Here is a 20293-nt window from a genome sequence, read left to right on the forward strand (position 1 = left end):
TGTATGTAATTCCCTGATATTTTTTGAACCTGGTGTGAGGTTACTTTGTCACTGCATGTTTCTAATTCACACAAACTTTGCTTTGTGCCTTCTTTGGCAAAGGATTAGATGTTTAGATTTACATTTAGAAGCTACAGCTCATCTAGCAGCTAAACTTTTCATTTAATTTTACATTAATTCTCCATCAAGACTGTAGCTGACTATCCAAAAATTGGTTTCTAGTATGGCACATGTCTGATTATTATTATTTTGCAACTAACTAGCTTTGCATGGATGCAAAGTTAATTCATGCAAAGCTTAACTTTGCATGAATTACCTGAATCTTGTAGTACAAGTAGAATTTCTGTACAACCAACAGTTAGGATCAGATGTGCAAATTTATTCATACTTTAATCAAAAGACTTGTATGGAAGTGTAGGTGTGAGAAACAGTGTTGTAAAAAGCATTTAGATGATACTTTTTTGTTCCAAGAGGATGAATTATGTTGCAGCGTTTTACTTTTCTTGCACTTTGTTGTTTCTTTGTAAGAACAATAAATCTAACTAAATATATTTGCAGAACAAATTTCAAAAACATCTCAACAAGCAGAGGAATAAATCAATGGAAACACACAGGCTACGTTTAAATGATCTGAGGTTTATTCTGCTCATTTTTATCAGTCTGAAGTTATTATGACAAGAAAAGAAGCCAACATTCTACATCCAAGCGAGGCTGGGACATGTAATATCATGAAATCTGGAAAAAATAAAATGACAAAAAAATAAAATAAAATCTAAGGGTCACTATGTACAGAGTTTATATATTAATATATGTATAGAAAATTAAATGGCAATGACGTACATTATTTTAAATTTTAATATCATATGGCATCTGATGAGAAGTGAGTCAGAATATTTCCAAATGATCAATCAAACCCGACCAGATGAATTAAAGAGATTATTTGTAATGATGAGATTACAAAAAGGGAAAAGAAATTCATTAAATGTAAATGCAACGATGAGAGCTCTATTTCAAAATATTTATTTTCTAATGACCTTCAAACCAGTGTACCCCATTTTTTTCAGTTTCTAACCCACACAATTATCGCATCGCTGTTTGATATACACAAACATAACTAATGACCCATTTAATGAGTGTAGCTACAAAACAGCCTCAACTATTACACTATTTTTATCCATTAACAACTACAGATTTTATCTTTATTTTTTTATTATAACTTTTAAGGTAAAAAAAAAATGGAACAAATAATTATTTTTTTAGTTTAACTTAAAGTTCTTTAGATAATCTAAAGACCACACACTTGGTGTTTCAAGACCCATATTGGGGTCCTGACCCAGACTTTGGGAACCACTGCTTTAAACAGATTAACACCGTTCTAATGTTTTATGGATTGTAAAAAATAGTTTCAAATTTGGAAAGGAAGAAATGATGAAATAGTTCTCAGGCTGAACAAAAGATCTCTGAATGTCTAAAAGTGAATCATACAGTACTTTTTCAGACGTCTTCCTCATCTTATATATGCGACTGGTTAGTGTTCATTTTGAACATGCACATCAACTCAGCTAGCTAGCAGTGTAGTTTATCATTAGTGAGCCTGCCTGTGGACTCTGTGATGTGTAAGCAGATCTGTTCATCAAAGATTCATCCTGCAGCTCAGTGGGACGGAGGCAAGAAACAAGCGGATGGGTTCGGATCAGACAGCTGCTGTAAATCGCAGCGCTTTGTCTTATTTTTTGGGCGAGGGGTTTCCATCTTAGATTTCCGGTATCCTTGTTATTAAACATTAAAAACATGTTTGATTCTTATAATGCAGCGATTCACAAAAAATTCACAATCATGATTAAACAACGTAGTTTGACATTCCGGTCACGTTAAAACATTATATTAATAAAATCGAGCTTGGTTTTATTTTTCTGATACAAGAGCTACTAGCAGTTGATTTAAAATTATGCTATTTATTATTATTCCAGATTCTTTGGATAATGACCTTGTCGAATGAACATCAATAAACTGTTAGCTTTGAGGCGGAATATAAATGAAACAACCGGCGGTAGTTTCTGCCAAAACACTGGCAGAATATTAAAGGGATAATTCAGGTTTAATGGAGGCTCTACTAAGAGGTCATAAGAAATGAATATCTTGCCCGCAGAAGTCACAGGGATTAATGTCTATTTATTTGCATTGAGTGGGTATTTCAACAGAATCTGATTAATATTTACATGGGAAAACAGAGGTAGGAAGTGGTCTGCTATCAAGGATTTTCCTGTCGGAAATGAACTGCGTGGAACATGCAAAGCATTTCCTTAAAAAATTACTTTTTATGTCACCAGAGATGCTTTACATTTTCTGTTGGATTTCCAGCAGGAAGATTATTGGTAACGCACGTCCTCCAACCTCAGCTTCCTGTTTAATGGCCTGTAATTGTAAAGCGCTTCATCAGGCCCAGAGGACCCCAGGGCGCCTCACACTACCTTCAGTCATTCATTTGTGTGTAAACAACCTTCTAATCCAAACGTAATGATAATTTAAAGTATAATAGTGTACCTTCTCCTAGACCAGCTAATCATGATTTATACAAAATGAAGCGACTGAGATGGGAATCTAAAGCAGGTAAGATATCAACTGTTTATGACCTTCTCAGAAAACCTCGGCTTTAAACAGCTGAACTATCCTGTAACAGCACAATAAGTGCATCTGTGTGCTTGACACTAAATCTTATGCCTAAGACGAAACATCGATGGGACACTACTTGTTCTTATTAATTGGCTGCTTATTGATTACAAATTAGATATCTGAACTACTTCTCTTTCGATTACAGTCTGAAAAATAGACAATTTCTTAGCAACAACAGCCTCATATGTCATCTGTTTCATCTACCAAAAAACTTAAATCTCCTACGCGACACATCATCCAATAATTAGCAGTTTTGTAGAAATGTAAGTATACACCAGCTGTGATTTTGACTTAGTGGTCTTTAACAAGTGCCTTAGCAAAGAAAATGAAAAAAAGAGGGTCAGTGCATGTCAGAAATGCTTTGCTAAACAATCATTTGTGTCCATGAGACTTTTAGTAAGAGGTGTAGGATCAACTCTGCTGTGTTTCACCCGAGCCGAGTCTCAGAGCTTGTGTGGCCAGGCAGCAACCGCAGAAGCGGGCCTCGGTTACTGCGGGGCCCCGAAGAGTGACACAACAGAGTTTCAGGAGGGGGTGGAGACGAGCTCTCCTCACCTCTGTCTGTTCGGCGTGGGGTTAAAGAATGGAGGAGGGAGACATTTCGGACCGAGTGTGCGAGGGCGCAGAACGCTGCAGGGAAAACGGTCCAGTTCACTTTTTGGCTATGTCCCCTTTCTTCAGAATGATCTGCCGCTGCCAGGGGGCCAGCTTGGTCTCATCGTAGCCCATGGTCCGTAGTCGCTCCAGCTCCTGCTTCTCCTCGCACTCCTTTGCCTGTTTGGCCTGCTGTTCTGCTTTTCTACAAAGGTCACAAACAGCAATTAGGATGGCATTGTAATTTTGATTAACAAAGCAGCACAATATTTTACCTAATTGCTAGCATATACTGTACATATTTCTTTCTATGTTTTACACAATTACTGAATAGTACAGCTGTACTATTGTAACTTAGTACAGCATTGTAATTTAAATTCATTAAATTACAACGAATTTAATGATTCATTGTAATTTTTGGAGAAACCCAGTCAGAGTAAAGATTGAAATACTGTTAAGATGCTGTGACATTATCTCAAACATGTTTAATGTGGCTGATTTAAAACCATTTGGCATAATACGGTTGTGTAACAGCTTCATAGTAAGTGTTGCTCCAAGAAAGAAACCACCACCAATTTTTGTTGGGTTGGGTGTGTTTTTCTTCTTAATAAATGATATCATCACTTGAAAACTGTTTTTGGCATTTTCTCAGGTTAGTATGGGCCAACATTAAAGTTTGTTCAGCAATATAAGAGATTTAACAGTGGGCCAAAATGCCACACGAGCTACAAATTTTCAGCAATCTAATCCCTGACCAGAAACAACTTTTGACAGAGTTGAACTAAACTGAGAGTACACATACATTATGAATGTATATTTAACGTCAGGTACTCTTTAAGAGTTAAAATCTTTGTTTATTTATCTTGCATCCACAGGATTAAAGTTTCCTAAAAGAAAATACTTCCTGTTTCATTGCTTTGAATCTGTCAAAACTGTGTTGCCATTTGGTATTTTTAATAAAGGCCACTCAATAAATGTATACACATCTCATCTTTGTGACAGGAAATGTTCTTAAAATCCAAATTAAAGAAAGATTTTTTTTGTTGTGTAAATACAGCTGTGGTATATTATATAACAGATGAGTAGCGATAATGTTTTGGACTGAAAAGGAGCAGGGATCCAGCCCAAAGCTGCAAATTAGACAAAGTCTGGCTCCTAGGATGCAAATGACAAAGAAATCAGGGATGAGTCTTTTTTTTTTTGCAAAGCAGCAGGCCACATTTCCTTCTTGTCGACCTTCTTCATGTCAAACAGTGCTGACCGAAAGAAATAGCCATAAGCCAAAAATGAACTCTTGAAGGCACTGAATTAGGTAGAATGAATGCATGGATAAATGTTAATGTCAATAACTTACAGGCTGACCTCTAAATTAATCATTCATTGTAAGTTCCTTCTAATTGGCTGCTTAAAACCTCTGCTGAGTTTGCAAATGACAGAAAACTACAACTCCGTGTTGTGCAGGTGTACTTCAGAGCAAGTTGCAAAGTTCACATAGGGAAGAGCTTAAGTTTTGTTCAACTTTAAGATATTCAGCTGATAGTGCACTCCAAAAAAATTTCCTGTAATAATCCTCTGTTATCCTATCCCTAACATAATGCTGAAAGAATAGTACACTTTACCTAGTTTTTCGACCTGCTGTGCTTAAATAGATCCAGATTTGATCTGGCATCTTAAACACCAGCTGAATTATTTCTTCTTGTGTTGTGAATTATACCGTGAAGAAACAGCTGCATTTCTCTCAGTATTTGTAAATGTCTGTAACATTCATTCATTGTGATTTATATAAGGTCATTATTTTTGACTCGACATTCAACGTGTCTACCCAAATTTGCAAACAAAAAATGGATTTCATTTGTTTTGCACCTCAATCCATTTAAACAGTTTATTTTGAATGTTAAAATCATTAGTGTGTGAAGTAAAAGGAACATCTTACCTTTTTTGTTCCCTGTCACATCAGGAGGTCAAAAACAAAAGAGAAAAGGTGTAAATATCTTGAAGCAGTGAACAGGAATTATACAAGCTAGTTTAATATCACACAGACACAGCTGCAGGATAAAGTCATTCTATCCAAAATTAGAATATGACTGCAGCACTAACTAGTGCCCACCTACCTAAATTAGGTATTCCTAAACTAGGAATACCTAATTCCTTTTAGGTATTACTAAAAACATGAACATCCTGGAGTTAGTCATCAAATAAGGAGATATAAGCAGATTTCCTGCTTTCCACCGTCTCTACTTCCTGCCTCTTTAGGGGGAAGCTGAAGCAAATTTGACTAAAATTTAGCAATGCAAAGAGAACAAGTGACTACATCACTTCTCTGCTTTAACACGAACACTTAATGCAGCCAGAGAATGAGAGAAATCATTGCTTTTTAGTTTGTGTTGAAATTTAAAACAGACATTTTATGAGGTCAGGATTGTCAGGAGTGTTTTGCTTGAATAGAGTCGGGGTATAAGGATTTAAATAACATTAACAACATCAAGGACCTTGTCATTCACATGCAGAGAAAGCAAAACGTATATTTCTCACAACTTAAAAAAAAAGCACGGTCAGCACTGTCTGAAATCATTTGAAAAAGAAATAGTTCACAAATAGAGTGGATGTCCACTTTAAAATACTCAAGATATTTTTATTTACATAACTTCCCTTTTTCTAATAAATGCTTAAGCTCTTATGGGGATTTTAGAGAGAGGAAAACTCCTGAAGAGAAATAAACTTGGTTTCTTGTCATGTAAAACTAAAATTTGTAGAATCATGCTTTGTTGACTATGTAGATATTCCACATATAGATGCATTCACTGCATTTTGCGTGTTGAATATTATTTATCAACTGTGTTTTATTACTAACCGTGCTTTCTCACTTATCTTCTTGCTAATGCTAATGCAAACTTGCTCAGGCTCAGATATGTGATTCATATTTGAAAACATTCTGAGTGTGTCCTCCTTATTGATAGAAAAAGAAGGAAATTTAGCGATGCTAATTCCATGAGTGCCAGGAAAAATCTTCACTCTGAACTTCATCTACAGAGCTTTACATCACTGGAGAAAAGTCAGTACAAACTGTGCAATTTATTTCTCAGCTGTGTGATCTTTGTATCCAACCTGTGTTGCAACTATCTTGGCCAGGTCTCTTGAGATCACAGGGAGAAACACACGGCTGAATAATTAAAGCAAACGAATGGATGGCTGAGCTCGGGAACAAAATGGGACTTCGCTGTTTGATGTCATAGCAACAAAGGCTGCAATCTACTTCAATGAGAAAACTGGTGAAGTGAAGTGAGGCGGCTACATATTGGTCTTAGAAACATTTCCAGAACTTAAGAGTGTGAAACACTGTAAAAAAACAAAAAAAATCAACAACTAAAAACCAACTGCCTTATTACTCACCTTTCCTCGTCCATTTTCTTCTTCATCATGTCCCTCCTCCAGGCTGGCATTGAAGCCAGGCGCTGTGCTTCCTCTTCAGCCTGTGAGGACACAGAGAGGGTCCGAGATGGGGGCAAAAAATGGGGACCCAAATCGGTCAGTTGTGGCGTTTAAACTCTGACTGTATACCTCATAACCACCAAACTATTTTTAAGGATCACCAGCCATGCTAAACAGACGGCCTGTAAGATCTCCAAATACATGTGACACATTCAATTGTTTATGAAACAGTCGTGTTTTTTATGTTTTTGGCCGTAGCTAAAACTTAGGGAAAAAAAGAAAGTAGGACATCTTGAACAGGAAAACAGCAAACTCCAGATTTGATGTAGCTGTAAAATTAACAGAATCAAAAGTGATAATAAACAGGCAAATCTGTGAGACTATCAGTGGTGCTGCTGATGTGTGTATTTGCTGGTAAATCCCTGCTCCGTGCTGAAAGAGCAGGCATACGCCTGCAGGGAGAAACTGTGATGAAACATGAATCCAACGTCTATTCATATTTCCAAGTACAATTTCCTAAACAAAGGGCCATTATAAAAGACAAATACTCAACAAAGGACCCCTCTTTAAACAGTTGGATAAATTTTCAGAAGCAAACACACCTCACAATGTCTACTTCCTCTCGTGTTTTTGTTCGGAATACGATAAAGGCTATTAAAGGATCACATCGCTGTTTTACCGAATGTTTGCATCGAGAAATAAACGTAACTGGATCCTTTTTTCTCTTTGCGTCTGTAGCAGAGGGTGGAACAGGAGGAGAGGAGAGGGCAGCAGTGTTAGATTTCTCATCCTCGCCTGAGATACGTTACCCTTTCCTTTCTCAATCCTTTTACTCGAGGATTTCGCTGTAGCTATGGTGACTCCAGGTAACATTACCTGCTTCATGAATTTTTAATAATTCCCTGGGGAATTATTGCAAAGAAAAAAAAGAAGCTGTTAGAAATCTTTTTAAAAAAATGTTTTATTTATTTAGAATTTGATCAAAATAAAATAAATTGGTCAAAGGGGAACTTTGCTAAGGCTGGACTAAAATGGCTCCCTGGTCATTTAATATTGGGTTGGCTGTGTAAAAGACTGAACACAGCAGTTTATTTGTGCTAATGGTTTCAGTTCTGATGTTGATATTAGTTCAATTTAAAATAAAATGCATATAAAGTTATAGTCCGCATGTACTAAAAAGAGTGGGTTAACTTTCTAATATTTAAGCAGTACTACAAGAACTATTGTAATGTTAATGTTTGTCTTTTGGAGCACCAATTATCTTGGGTTAACACAGAAAGTCAAAACATCTTCATATCTTCAGGTTTATGGGGTAGGAGTTCTTAAGTTCCTTACTTCTTCCTTTTCGAGCATGTTAAGATTATTGTGGTACAAAATGTGTCTTTTGCATTCCTTGTTCATGTGTGTGATTTTATACTTGTATTGTGTTTGAAATAAATAAATAAAAATAAAATTTATATCTTGCTACCATGAACACAGGCTATTTTTTTAAATTTTTCAAACTGATCTCAATCAATCTTTCTTTGGGCTTTCTGATGGTCTTTCAAAGATTTTCTCTAGACTTTTGTGGTCTTTGTTTGTTTTTGTTTTGTGTGTTTTTTTTTTATAAATAATTTCCAATCCAGTAGAAGTTGAATATTCTCTTTTGTTAAGGGACTTGAAACATTTTTACCTATTTTTTTTAGTTGAATCAATGTAACATCCCAAAGACAGAAAAACATACACATAAGAACATGCACTAAAATGTTAGCATAGCTGACAAAAAAAATCTATTTGCTGAAAATTTGGCCTGGATTAGATGCTTCTCCGAGGAGTGTAGGGTCTTTTCTTCTCCTCATGCCTTTTAGTGGCTAAATACGATGAAAGGATCACCCTACGAAAAAGGGAACTCTCATGATCCAATACATATATAAGGAAACCTCCCCATGACACTTCAGAGAACATCCACAGTTTGCCTGCCTATTGTTGAGATATGGGCCCAGGTTGGTGTGAAGGGGGGACAAAAATAAAACAAAAAAATCGAATTATTAGGACCACTTTAAAAGATTATTAAGTAGCTCCTTGAAATATGAATATATTTATATATTTATTACTTAGTAATACCATAAAATAGAAATATAAAAAGAAGTTGTGGTGTTTTAGATGTTTTTAAACTGTTATGTAGATTACATATACAGTGGCTCCTTAAAAGTGATGGGGCTTAAGGACCACAGCTGCCTGTGAATAACTAAAATCCATGAACATCCCATGAAGCCCCTTTAAAACTGCCTATTTTTATATAGTTCACAAAATATACCTCAATATGCAACAGAACACACAATGGAAACTATCCTATCACTAATGCAGACGCGAAGACAGTCTTCATTATTTCCACTCTTGGCGGTGCAGCCACCAGGTGCAAGTACTAGCATGTCAAGTGGGACTGGTTCCATGTATTTCAGCTTCCCAAGCTGCATTTTCTTTTGAACATTTTAGATATGCGCTGCAAAAAAATATATATCTGTGAACAGGCAGATTTTCTGCTAATAATTTGGAGTTGCGTTCCACAGAAAAGTCAGTGAATTGTGAACTGTAACTGGGCAGGGATCCACTTTAATCCTCATTTCTACCGTTTTATAATTGTCCTACAACTTCGATCTATAATCAATATTCTGTAGCAATTTATCATTCCAACTAATATGGATTACTGTCAGTACAGACTCTGTAGGTGTTGCAATCCTTAAAATCAAGCAATCAGTACATAAACTGATGAATGTGAATGTAGCTCTTAAAAGCAAATGGCATTTAGCCTGAATGACTTCCTTTTGAGCTGTGAGGTGATGCAGATTCACAGTAACCTCCTTATGGCTCTTGTAAGCCATGGATAGCATGACAGCAGGTGGCACTAAGAGGGTTACATGAAGGTAATCTTGATGCCACAGAATAGACACTATGAGAATATCGAAGCCACTGGCAGATCACTGGAGGACTTCACACGGAGGAACCGAGTGTCTAAAAGATCTCTGTCACTGGAGTCACAGTGGATCTGTGAGGGAACTGAGGTTTGCCCCTACTAGGCAGTGCTTGGGGAAAACAATTTAGAACCTGTACATACACAAACATTTTCTATAAACTTTATTTCTGACAGTAACGTAGAAATCAGGTAAAAACACGATTCAGTTCCAGAATGTGAAAAAAATCTGTGAAACACATCTTAATATCAGAAACAACAAACCAAAACCCATAAATACTAAGGAATTTATACAATCTTCAATTTTGAATGTTTCGAGAGTTAGAGCATTGAATATTAAACTCTTATATTAGCACACAGAAATCTGTTATCAAATTTTAAAGATCATTTTCCCTACCACAAACCACAAAGTGCTCTTAAACCTGGACAATAATATCTGAGTGTCAAAGTAACAACCAACTCATTGAGCAATTTCTATCAAGAATAAAATTATATGTTTTTATATATATTTCAAAACAGATTTTGAACTTAATGTTTGTATTTTTAGATAGAGTTTCTGAAAAAGACAAAACCACAAAGCTGTGTACAATATGAAAAAAAGAAAGTTTTTACCACACAGATTTTATTGCAGCTACACTGTCGCTCCAGTTCATTGTTTCACGCCTGGTTTGTACATTTCTGCAGGTGGATTTTATTCAGGATTTATTGCAGCGTACTGTTTGTTGTCCTGAAAGTCAGACCTGGAAATGATGCCACATCAGATCTCATCATATTCTAGTTATAAGTCAAATAAACAGAGATGCAAACTACTGGTAGCAATATACACTGATAAACATGTATTTATCTCCATTTTATTACTTCAAACAGTAAAGAAACGTGTTAACAAATGGTTTTTTTAAAAGAACTCCTGATGCCATTGGTGAAATGATTAAAAAAAACTGTCAGATGTGCTAAAGTATAATTAAATACCTTCAACTTGACCTTCACTATGATTTTAAATGTATACATGATGTTGAACCTGAGGCTGATTGGAGAGCCGAAACTTTCCTTTTTGTAATTCAGGGGGGTTATCCTCGAAGTCTGGCTGAGAGCTCAGAAAACACAACTTACAGTTTCAAACACAATAAACTATTATTTTAAACTAAGCTTGTGACTAGAAATAAAAATAGTGTATCACAATTCTGTCAAGGTGATGATCTGTTTGGCTGTTCTGTATTATGGACTTTTTTTTTTTAGTAAAACAAGCGAGCTAATATATACTTAATGTGTTCAATGAGTGTTATTCCTAATATTTCAGAAATTATAATTGTTTTCATTAGTCATGTTGCAGACTAATGACTGACATGATTAACTGAATGTTGGGAAGGATTATTTTGAAAAATAGAGCATGGCAGAGCTTCTCCCATATATGTGATCACTGGATTATTACTGAACATCCTCTCAATTGTGACTGGACAGTGCATCTCAGCAGTCAGCCAATCAGCTGCTGGGGTCTTGGCGTTACTATCAGGAATGAAGTTTCATATTATTATTATTATTAGATAGAATAACAAGAGGGGCCATTGGTGGCTCAAGCATTTGTGTCTTGCGACTGGTGGAAGTACTACAATAGGACAAACTATTCACAACACAGAATAAACAAATCACATTTGTAAATGGCAAATCTCTTATTTAAAGATTATTTTGAGATCATGGCTTCATTTAAAGCTCTTTATTTAAATGTTCTCACTTGAACTAGGTTCAGAATAAATTGTCAGCTCTGTCTCTCCATCCAAGCATATACAAATGGGAATGTCAACACAACCAAATGAAGGCTATTTGCTGTAGTTTAATCCCCTAGGTGACATGGCCTAAATGCTAACGCTCCCGATTAGTTTCCCTTTTCGGTAGGTTGAACTGTGCAGATTAGCCTCTCAGATCCAGCACCATCTCTGGTGGTGGACACTGCAGTTAGATGTCAAAAAGCTCCGCTTCCTTCTCCTTCCAAAAGGCAAAGCTTCGGTCGATGTATCTGATAATTTCCTCATTGCTGAACTCTTTGAGCTCATAAATAACTTTAATCGCATCCTCAGAAGTTTCATCTCTGGGTGAAACTTGATCAACGCGTGGTTCTTCTGTGAATCTAACTTTCACAGGTGGAAGGTCTTTCTTTGGTTCTGATCCTGCAGTGTCCACGGAGTTCTGTTTTACCTCCACTTTTTTTGCATCAGATTTTGGGTCCCTCTCCAATACAATCCCAGACTCATTTGAAGGCATCTGCTCATTGGTTGTCACAGTCTCTGGAGCATTGGCCTCCAATGAAGTTCTGTTGTCAGACACACCGTTCTCGGCAGCAGTAGGTGATACTGATGGAGGAACATCTAATTGGGAGGCTGGAGGAGATGGTTGTGTTGTCACTGCAGATGTTGTAGACTGTGGATTTGGAGTTGGGGGTGGAGGACAGGTAGGTGGAGGTGGGGGAGGATGCAAAGGTGGAGGTGGGAGGGATTCATGCAGTGCAGAGATTTCAGGAGATATGGAATTTAGAGATGCCGTCATCACACCTCCCCCATCAGCCACGTCTCCGAAATGCTTGAGTTTTATGTCCTCAAAGCCATCCACCCAGTCTCGTTTCCCACTCTCGATTTCCACCATCACTTCCTTGTGAAACTGTCTTATAACTTCCCACTTGTGGCTGCCAAGGCGGTCAAACATCTCGTAGCACAAGAGGTGGCGGAACTTCCGCTCCCTGCGAGACATGTTCATTTCAAGTAACTGGAAGTATCCAAGCATGAAGAGGTCAAGGGTTAAGCTCTCATAGCTCACAGGGGAGCCGTTGAAGTGTGGCAAGAAGTGCTCCGGCCAGTAGATCATCTGGGCCCGACTTAGCCTCCGGATCTGCCGTGACGGGACTTGGCTCATAATTGATCTCCAGTGGCCAATCAGATTGCCAACCACTTGCTTTGACTTCATGAACATAATCATCTTATCTTCCTCACTGTGCATTTCATCACCCATTTGAGCATTGAACTGGCTGTAGTCCTCACAGCCCACATCCAAGTAGTTTCCCCTCCTGCCTGTGTACTTAGTCCGATAAGATTCTGAGATGGTATACTTCCTCCAGTGTTCAAGGAACAAAAGGACGATCCTCTCCTTCCTCATTTCGATGCACTCCTGGACATAGCTTAGATCAGTCTGCACCTCCAAGCTTCGTTTTAGGTGATCGTCAGTTAAAACAGGGTCTGAAGAAAGAACCTGGTTGAACTCTTTAATATTTGTTGGAGCCATTGCCTCAGAGGAGACATACAACGGAGAAACATAGGCTACAGTAACAACTGGTTCTTCAACAAGTGGTAAGACAGATTCTTCTACAGGTGGCAAAGGCCCATTGCTTTTATAGTCAGGAACTGTATTTGCAGAGGAAGGAACACTGCTATTGCTGGTTGGCTCTAGACTATAACTTGACTCACTAACCACTGGCAGTGACATCTTGCGTTTGTAAACCCTATCCGATGGGTCATTTGTAGACGGTGTCTGAGTTTGAAGCTCATAATTGGCCTTCAGGTTCTTCACAGAAACTCCCCACTGCTTTATCTCCCTTTCTACGTCTTCTCTTGTTGAGAAGGACTGGGATCGCCCAATATTTCCAGTGCCAACAGATGTTTGACACTGGTCTGCAATAATATTTTTTGCTTCTTCTTGAGAATTTCCGGAAAGAATAAAATCTAAAATGTCTATCTCCTTGCCTCCAAGGGTGGCAAGGAGGATCGCCATGCTCTTGAGCAGAATGGAGATTTTGCTGCACCAGGCTGGGAGATCTTCAGCTTGCCCATGCACTTGTTTTGGATTGACTGAGAAATACTCCTGATTAAGAGCAGCAGAGACTGGTAGTAGCTGGTGAAGCTCTCGCTCCAGTTCTTCCAGTTCCTTCTCAACTTCTGACATCTTGTGCATGACCTGCAGGTTCTCAATTTGTTTCTCAATTCGATTTAGGTCAGCTTCGGTCATCAACTCCCCAAACGGCCCTAAAATGGCATTGTGGACGTGGGAGTAGTGCCATTCCTGAGGTTGGTAGTGTCCACTTGACGCAAACTAAATCAGAGGTCAAAGGAGACCGACAGGACAAGAAGAAAAAAAAAAGAAGGAAGGAGGGTTTCCTTCAGCAGGATGTTCCTTGTTTCAAACACGCTTCAGAGCAAATCCATTCCAACACACAGGATTTACATGGATTTAGTGGTGCAATGGCACAGCCTCATTACGGGCATTAAACTCTGTGCTGTAATTTAGAATCAAAGCAAACAGAGAAACCATTGTTCTTTTTGAATGAACCAGCAAAATTAAATGCTGAACCGACCATATTTGCAGAAACTCAAAATCAGCTTTGAAGTTCCCACGTCTCTATTGCTGTCCTTCGGGACATTGTACACCTATACAAACTATTATTCTAACACCATCAAATCCTATTTGGGCCCTGCTACAGGTACAACAGACACGTCAGTCCTCCCAGCAATGGAGAAGACCGTAATCGGTGTGTGAACAGTGCAATAAAGTTAAAACTGCTTGTATTGGTCATTGCCTAAGGAAAAAGATTACTCTACAGCAATGTATTATCGGCCACCTTGGTAAAAATATTTAAAAAGTCTTAAAATCAAATGAAATGAAAGCAAAAACAAGAGACAACATTCCTCAACTTTTAAACTATTACTAAGCATTTTTTGTACATAAACATTTTATCATTGTCAAAATGCTCTTTTAGGGACTTTGATGGCACTGGTTGACCTGTAGTGTGAATGGGGCCCATCATCACACCACTGAATCTGCATGTAAGGACTTGAAGCCACAGAAGGCCATCACCAAAACACCAGCTCACACTGTGTATAGTTTGGTCAAGTGTCTTGATGCTGTGACGGCTGATGTAGCCAAGTTTTAATTCACTTCACTTCAAAATAGCTCAGCAACGTCTATGAGTAACAAAAAAGTCATGCAAAAGTAAAAAAAAACACTTTGATAACTGGTAAGTACACGTGTTAAGGCTCTAACCTGTATTTTATTTAATGTTTATGTGAAGACACATATGGATTTATTTAATTAAACCTTATAAGATAAAATGTTGGTCTATCCCAACAAAAAAACTCTAATGCATGCATCACAGAATGACATTTAAGAGAATTTTCTTCCTGCTGGATTATGCAAGAGGCAAAAGTGGCAACCTGTGCTTGCAATTAATAATGAATAAGTTAGAAATAATTAATTTGTATATAACCAGAGTCTTTGTTATGTTATCTGAGCCTAACAAGTGTTCAGATTGTGTCTGTATGACTTTCTAATCAGTACCATGTCTAATGATACTTAAAGGTAACACAAGTCAAAGCTATTGAAGACAAAAAGATAAATGCTGAATGTTATCAGTTGATAGGAGATGTGTGAAAAGATCATTTAAACTGGAATCTGCTTTAAGAAGTTTCAAACTGCCTAAGAGAGGGTTCTCAATTTCCAGCCCTGGCAGGTCAACGTTCTGCTGCTTTTAGGTGCTTCTCTGGTCCAACTCACATGGATGAGATAACTATCTCTGTCCTCAGCATGCAATCAGCTCCAACCCAGTCCTGCTAATGACCAATTAGTTCATTCAGGGCTTCTGAACCACAAACGTATCCACAAGTTTCAGGACAGTGGCCCCAAAGGGCTAGAGTTTGAAACTTCTGCTCTAAGATAAAACCTTTTCTTTGGTGTTAAGAAAGTAGTTTTTATCTTGATTCAGTTACACTCTTCATGCACAAACAAAAAAATTATCATAAAACATCAAACACTCAAAGTACTATCCATCCCGTTTGCATCGTAGTTATAAAAATGCCAAGCCAATTTTATTTTATTTTATTTTTTTTAGCATTTTTCAAATTTAAGAGACCACAAAAGGGATAGTAGAAAGACGTCAAAACACCTGTCATCTGGGCACAGCAGTCCGGCACAACACCTACCTTGCGTTTGTACTCTTCCTCCTCCTGCATCTTGGCCTGAAGCTTCCTCACCATCACCTGCCGTTTCCACTCGGGGATGGGTTTCCCCTGCTCATCATGAATGGGCACCAGCGCCTCAATGTCGGCGAGGCTCGTCTTCCTTTCCGACTCCGGCTGCGCCGCACCAGCTCCGCCGTCCCCATTGACGACGGAGTTGGAGGACAGCTGCTCGTAGCTCGCAGAGCCTGACATGTTCCTGGAACCAGTGGGACTGGGACTGGGGCTGGGGCTGGGGCTAGGGGTGACGGGCGGGCTGGATTGTGGAGGGGAGGGTGGTTTGGTGGGTGGGGTAGATGTTTGGGTTTCTGGAGGTGTGGTGGTTCCCTTAAAGGAGATGAAGACACTTATTACACATCACAGTCATCCAAAGTAATTGTAATATCTGTGACTGAACTACTGGAGACATTCACCATCTTGTAAATGAATTCAAAAGTGCCAAAAAGCTTTGGACCTACATTGTTGCCCGTCGTCCCTGTGTTGGAGAACACAGTGGTGTAGCCTTTACTGTGAGGCGTGGGCTTGAGGCTCTTTCCGGCTTTGATCTCTGCCAGCAGCTCTGAGTTGTCTCCGGTGGGGGACATCATGTTGAAAGATTTTGTGCCTGCGGACAAAAGGAGAGCGCGGACGAGTGAAACCAGGTAGAAAGACGGATGAGAGCGAGACAGATCCACTAAAGAGAAAAGAGACACTGGGTGGCGTTTCAGTGCTTAAATATTTTATCCAATCAGGCAGATAACAATGTTGAACCGGAGCATGTTGAACAATGATGGGAGGTCAGTCGGGTCATCATGGATAAGCTGGACATGCATATTTGTTTACTGAGGTTTACATTTATACTGTATGTGGGTCCGCTTGAGACATGTCTGATTAGATCACTGTTTCCTTAGCAACAGCTGGACCAAGCTTGGATTAAAAGGTAACCATAACACAAAACCTGGTTACAAACTTACTTTATGCCTTTATCTAAAGGGATACAATCAGGACAGAGCTACAAAATACACAATGTTCCTTTTTTAATACGATGCATACGGCTTGTAAAAGAGTTTTAGAGAAATGCTAATAAGAAGGATATCAAAGCTAGCGAATAATTATTTTATTCCTGTTTTGAACAGCAGCGTTTTACACTTATTATGCTTTTTTAGTTCGAAGAAAGAAATTAATCTCCCTCCCTCTTTTATCGCCTCATGCTCTATGTACGTTGGGTATTTCTACATTGAAGAAGGGATTTTGATTCGGTTCACAAAGTGAAAAAAACAAAACCAATGAATTGTTTTGGACAGGCTACAGCACTGGTTTAATTAGAAATAGACTAGAAAAAGACTAGAATAGGATGTTTTTCCACTAGACTGCCAACATCGGTGGCAGGTCATTTGGAAACATCAAAATCCTATCGTTTTCAGTCTGGAAATGCGCCACACCAGGCCATGCTAACAGCAACGATCTTAAGTTTGGAAGTTGAGAAAAAGGCTCAAAGTTATCCATTTACACTTTCAGGGTGTTAAAAAAAAGATACCAGAGGAAGAACAAAAGCTGCAAGAAGATGTCTAAAAGGGAAATGTTTTCAGCAGAGGCATGTAACTACAACTACAACACAGAAATAAAACAGGCTTTGTTTTTAAAGGTTTTCGGGCAGGAAAAAAAAAACTGTCCACCACATAAAATTGGCAAAGGAGTGAAGTTATGTGGGGACAAACTTTACTAGATAAAGCTCATCTCATAATTATAAGTAGATGTTTATTCATTTGATTTTTAATCTCTGCTTCTTTTCAACACAATAGATTTGGAAATGTTGGCTAGATTTTGGAAATCTAAGTTGAGGTAATAATTTACATTCTCAGGGGAATAAACACAACTGTTACAATATGTTGCTAAAGCCTGTTTAAAATTTTAACTTTGAACCATTTTGCATGTTTTAAATAAGCAAAGTCCTGCTTTACAGGGACATTTCTGTCACATTAGAGGCCTGTGTGAGCTACCTCATCACATTATGAATAATAAGAACATTTTATTTCCTGGAAATAAACATTTTTGAACGCTGGTCATCAGTTTTTAAAGAGAAATTTGAATCAGCTAAAATAAGTATTGATAAATCAAAGCTCAACTAAAGCCAGATTTCACAAAACACAAAAATCAGTCCATCTCTAGCTTTAATCAGAAAAAAATAAAATAAAATTATGATAGAAATTATAAGAACATGCATGTGTAGCAAAGTTGTCAGTTGTCTTGATAAAAAAAAAAACCTTTAGATTCATCTTTCACTGACACTAATCCATTTGTGGTGAGAGAAAGATATATTCATGGTAAAAATAAAAAACAAAAACTTTTACATAAAAGATTTTCTACTGCTTTATTCTTGTACATTTTTTGTAATTTAATAATTATATCAAATCAATCTTGTCCTTAACTATATTTAAGGGTTATTATAATACTCTTATCTACCAATATCTAGTTTAGCACACTTTAATTCATTTAAGCCTCAAAACTGCTTTCAATTTAGTATGAATGGGATCTTATCAGGATCCAAAGAGCCAGTCACAGCCTCACCTGTTTTACAGAACGTTAGCCTTGAATGTAGGAAATGTCCTTAATTCCTCATTGTTTACCCAGCTTCTATTTGCAGAATGGATAAAAACAAAAGTCCCTTGGTAAAAGTGTTCCCTGTCGAGGCGACCACAATGGTTTAGACGGACACAAAGACTGGCTAGCGTGCCACCCCTCCTCACGCTCGCCCGCGCTCCCTTTCTCCCATGTAGGAGGAGAGAACAGCTTTCTATTAAAGACCCATCATTACAGTTGGGGGAAATCTAAAGGAATCACCAGTAACTGAAAGTGACAGCAAGCCACTGGAAAGCTGGCCAGGAATTAACGCACAAACACACGCACACAGAGAGGCCGTCAAATCGTCGGCTAGTCAGTCGACTCGCTGCCAAACCAATCCTCTCAAAGCTCGCACACAGTTCACTTGGCATTTTGTTACATCTCATGGGATATACAATATGGAATAAAAGAACCAGCTGATTTGAGTTGATACGGTGTTTGAATCTGTTTAACTTTTCAAGTTACAACCATACACTTCACTGTACTTTACAGAAGCTTAATTGGTGGATTAACACAAAGTAGTACATAAATCAGAAGAAAAATATGGTTTTCAAAAATCTGTAAAGTGCTACATGCATTACTCTTCAGCTACTTTCCTTCAATAACTCTAAATGAAATTCTTCAAATGTTCATTATGCAATATGTGGATTAAAACTAGCACTGCAAAAGCGAGTTCAAAGAAGACCAGGGAATAAAATGCTAACACAGGAACCCTGAGAGGCTAAACCACCACTACACCAGTTTTCACGATGTGGTAGTGCTTCAACCAAGAGAGGGAGGCTGATCAGAGATAACATGAGCTTTGTAAAGGGAAATACTGGTGGAAAATCTTTTAGAGGTGGCAAAAGACCAGAAAGGTTCCCCCTCCAACAAGATACCAACCATAAACCTTCAGTGGAGTGGTTTCGATGAAAGTGTTTGGGTGAGTTAGAATGGCGCAGGTAAAGTCCAGACCTAAATCCAATTGAGTAAACACAGCTAGACTTAAGACTTTCAAAGCTACCAGAGACATGGCTTGGAAATTGGTATTTCAAACAATTTGTCTCATGAGGGCTGATAACAAATGTACACCAAAAGTTTTAGATTTGTATTTAAAAATCTTTAGAATAATAATAATAAAATATTTTCTATTTGGCCACTTCATGCTGGTCTGTCAAATAAAATCCAATGTAAGTTTAATAAAATTTGTGGTTGTATTTTGACAAATTGCAAAAATGTTCAAAGGCTAAGAAATTGTTTGACAAAATGCTAAGCTATTTAAATATAAATAGATTCAAAACAAAGAATGATGACAAAAACCTCATACCTTATGCCTCTCCTGACAGGTTGTTATTACAAAGATCCAGGACCGTTAATAGTCCATATCCAAGTGAGCTTTAACGCACTAAAAATCACACTGAAGTTACACTGGTGCATCTGTTTGACTTTATGATAAAGCAGCTGTGTCTCTGCGGACAGTTAAAGCCAGTTTAAAAACAGGGTGGGGATTCAGCAGGTCAGAGTGATATGTGGACAAGGCTGGAGGAGTGACAGGTGCACAATGTAAGAGAAACAGCTTCACCTAATGAACATCTCGGTACGCAGGGCAGCCTGCTCTCAGTTCAGACTCACACTTTAGATCTGCATGATACATAGTAAGTAGACATGGGGAAGTTTAGGTGACAAACTTTTTTGTGGCCATTTCTTGGACTAAGCAGATGAGCAAACAAATGCCTTACTTGAATGAAATGACTCAATGTAGCCCAGTCAAACTGGAAGTCATGGTTTATCCATTTAAGGATCCCAGACAGTCTGCTTAAATGAATCTGATATTACCATGCTATCATTGAACATTGCGATGACAATGTCAATTGCAAATTCTCCTCACTATGTTTGCCTTTTTCAATTATCACAATGCCTCCACCAAGCTGCCTGAATTTTAGTGTCTGATCAGGAGGTGGCAGAAAGGACAGAGATGCCCCAACCATCAGAGGCCATAATCTTCAATACTATTTATAACGCAGCAAAACTAGAGTTCAATGAAAATATTAAATGGAGATAATCTTATAAGACCTGT

The 20293-nt window shown here is 38.0% G+C and overlaps 1 protein-coding gene across 4 annotated transcripts in view; it reads right to left on the bottom strand.

Annotated features, from left to right (window-relative positions):
* Nucleotides 1-616: 616 nt before the first annotated feature.
* Nucleotides 617-20293, bottom strand: part of espn (espin) — a 50777-nt gene continuing 31100 nt past the window's right edge. For 2 of the 4 annotated variants that reach the window (XM_023342170.1, XM_023342160.1), the window contains 5 exons: nucleotides 16095-16240; nucleotides 15601-15963; nucleotides 6658-6737; nucleotides 5201-5212; nucleotides 617-3472 (listed from right to left, as the gene is read on the bottom strand). In XM_023342170.1, coding sequence (XP_023197938.1) covers nucleotides 3325-3472; nucleotides 5201-5212; nucleotides 6658-6737; nucleotides 15601-15963; nucleotides 16095-16240 — 749 coding nt within the window. In that variant the 3' untranslated portion in view covers nucleotides 617-3324. Of the gene's footprint in view, nucleotides 3473-5200; nucleotides 5222-6657; nucleotides 6738-15600; nucleotides 15964-16094; nucleotides 16241-20293 lie in introns of all 4 variants that reach the window. The other 2 variants (XM_023342165.1, XM_023342154.1) reach the window with 1 other exon arrangement.

Source organism: Xiphophorus maculatus, chromosome 1 (genome assembly GCF_002775205.1).
Source record: "Xiphophorus maculatus strain JP 163 A chromosome 1, X_maculatus-5.0-male, whole genome shotgun sequence".
Classification (NCBI taxonomy): Eukaryota; Metazoa; Chordata; class Actinopteri; order Cyprinodontiformes; family Poeciliidae; genus Xiphophorus; species Xiphophorus maculatus.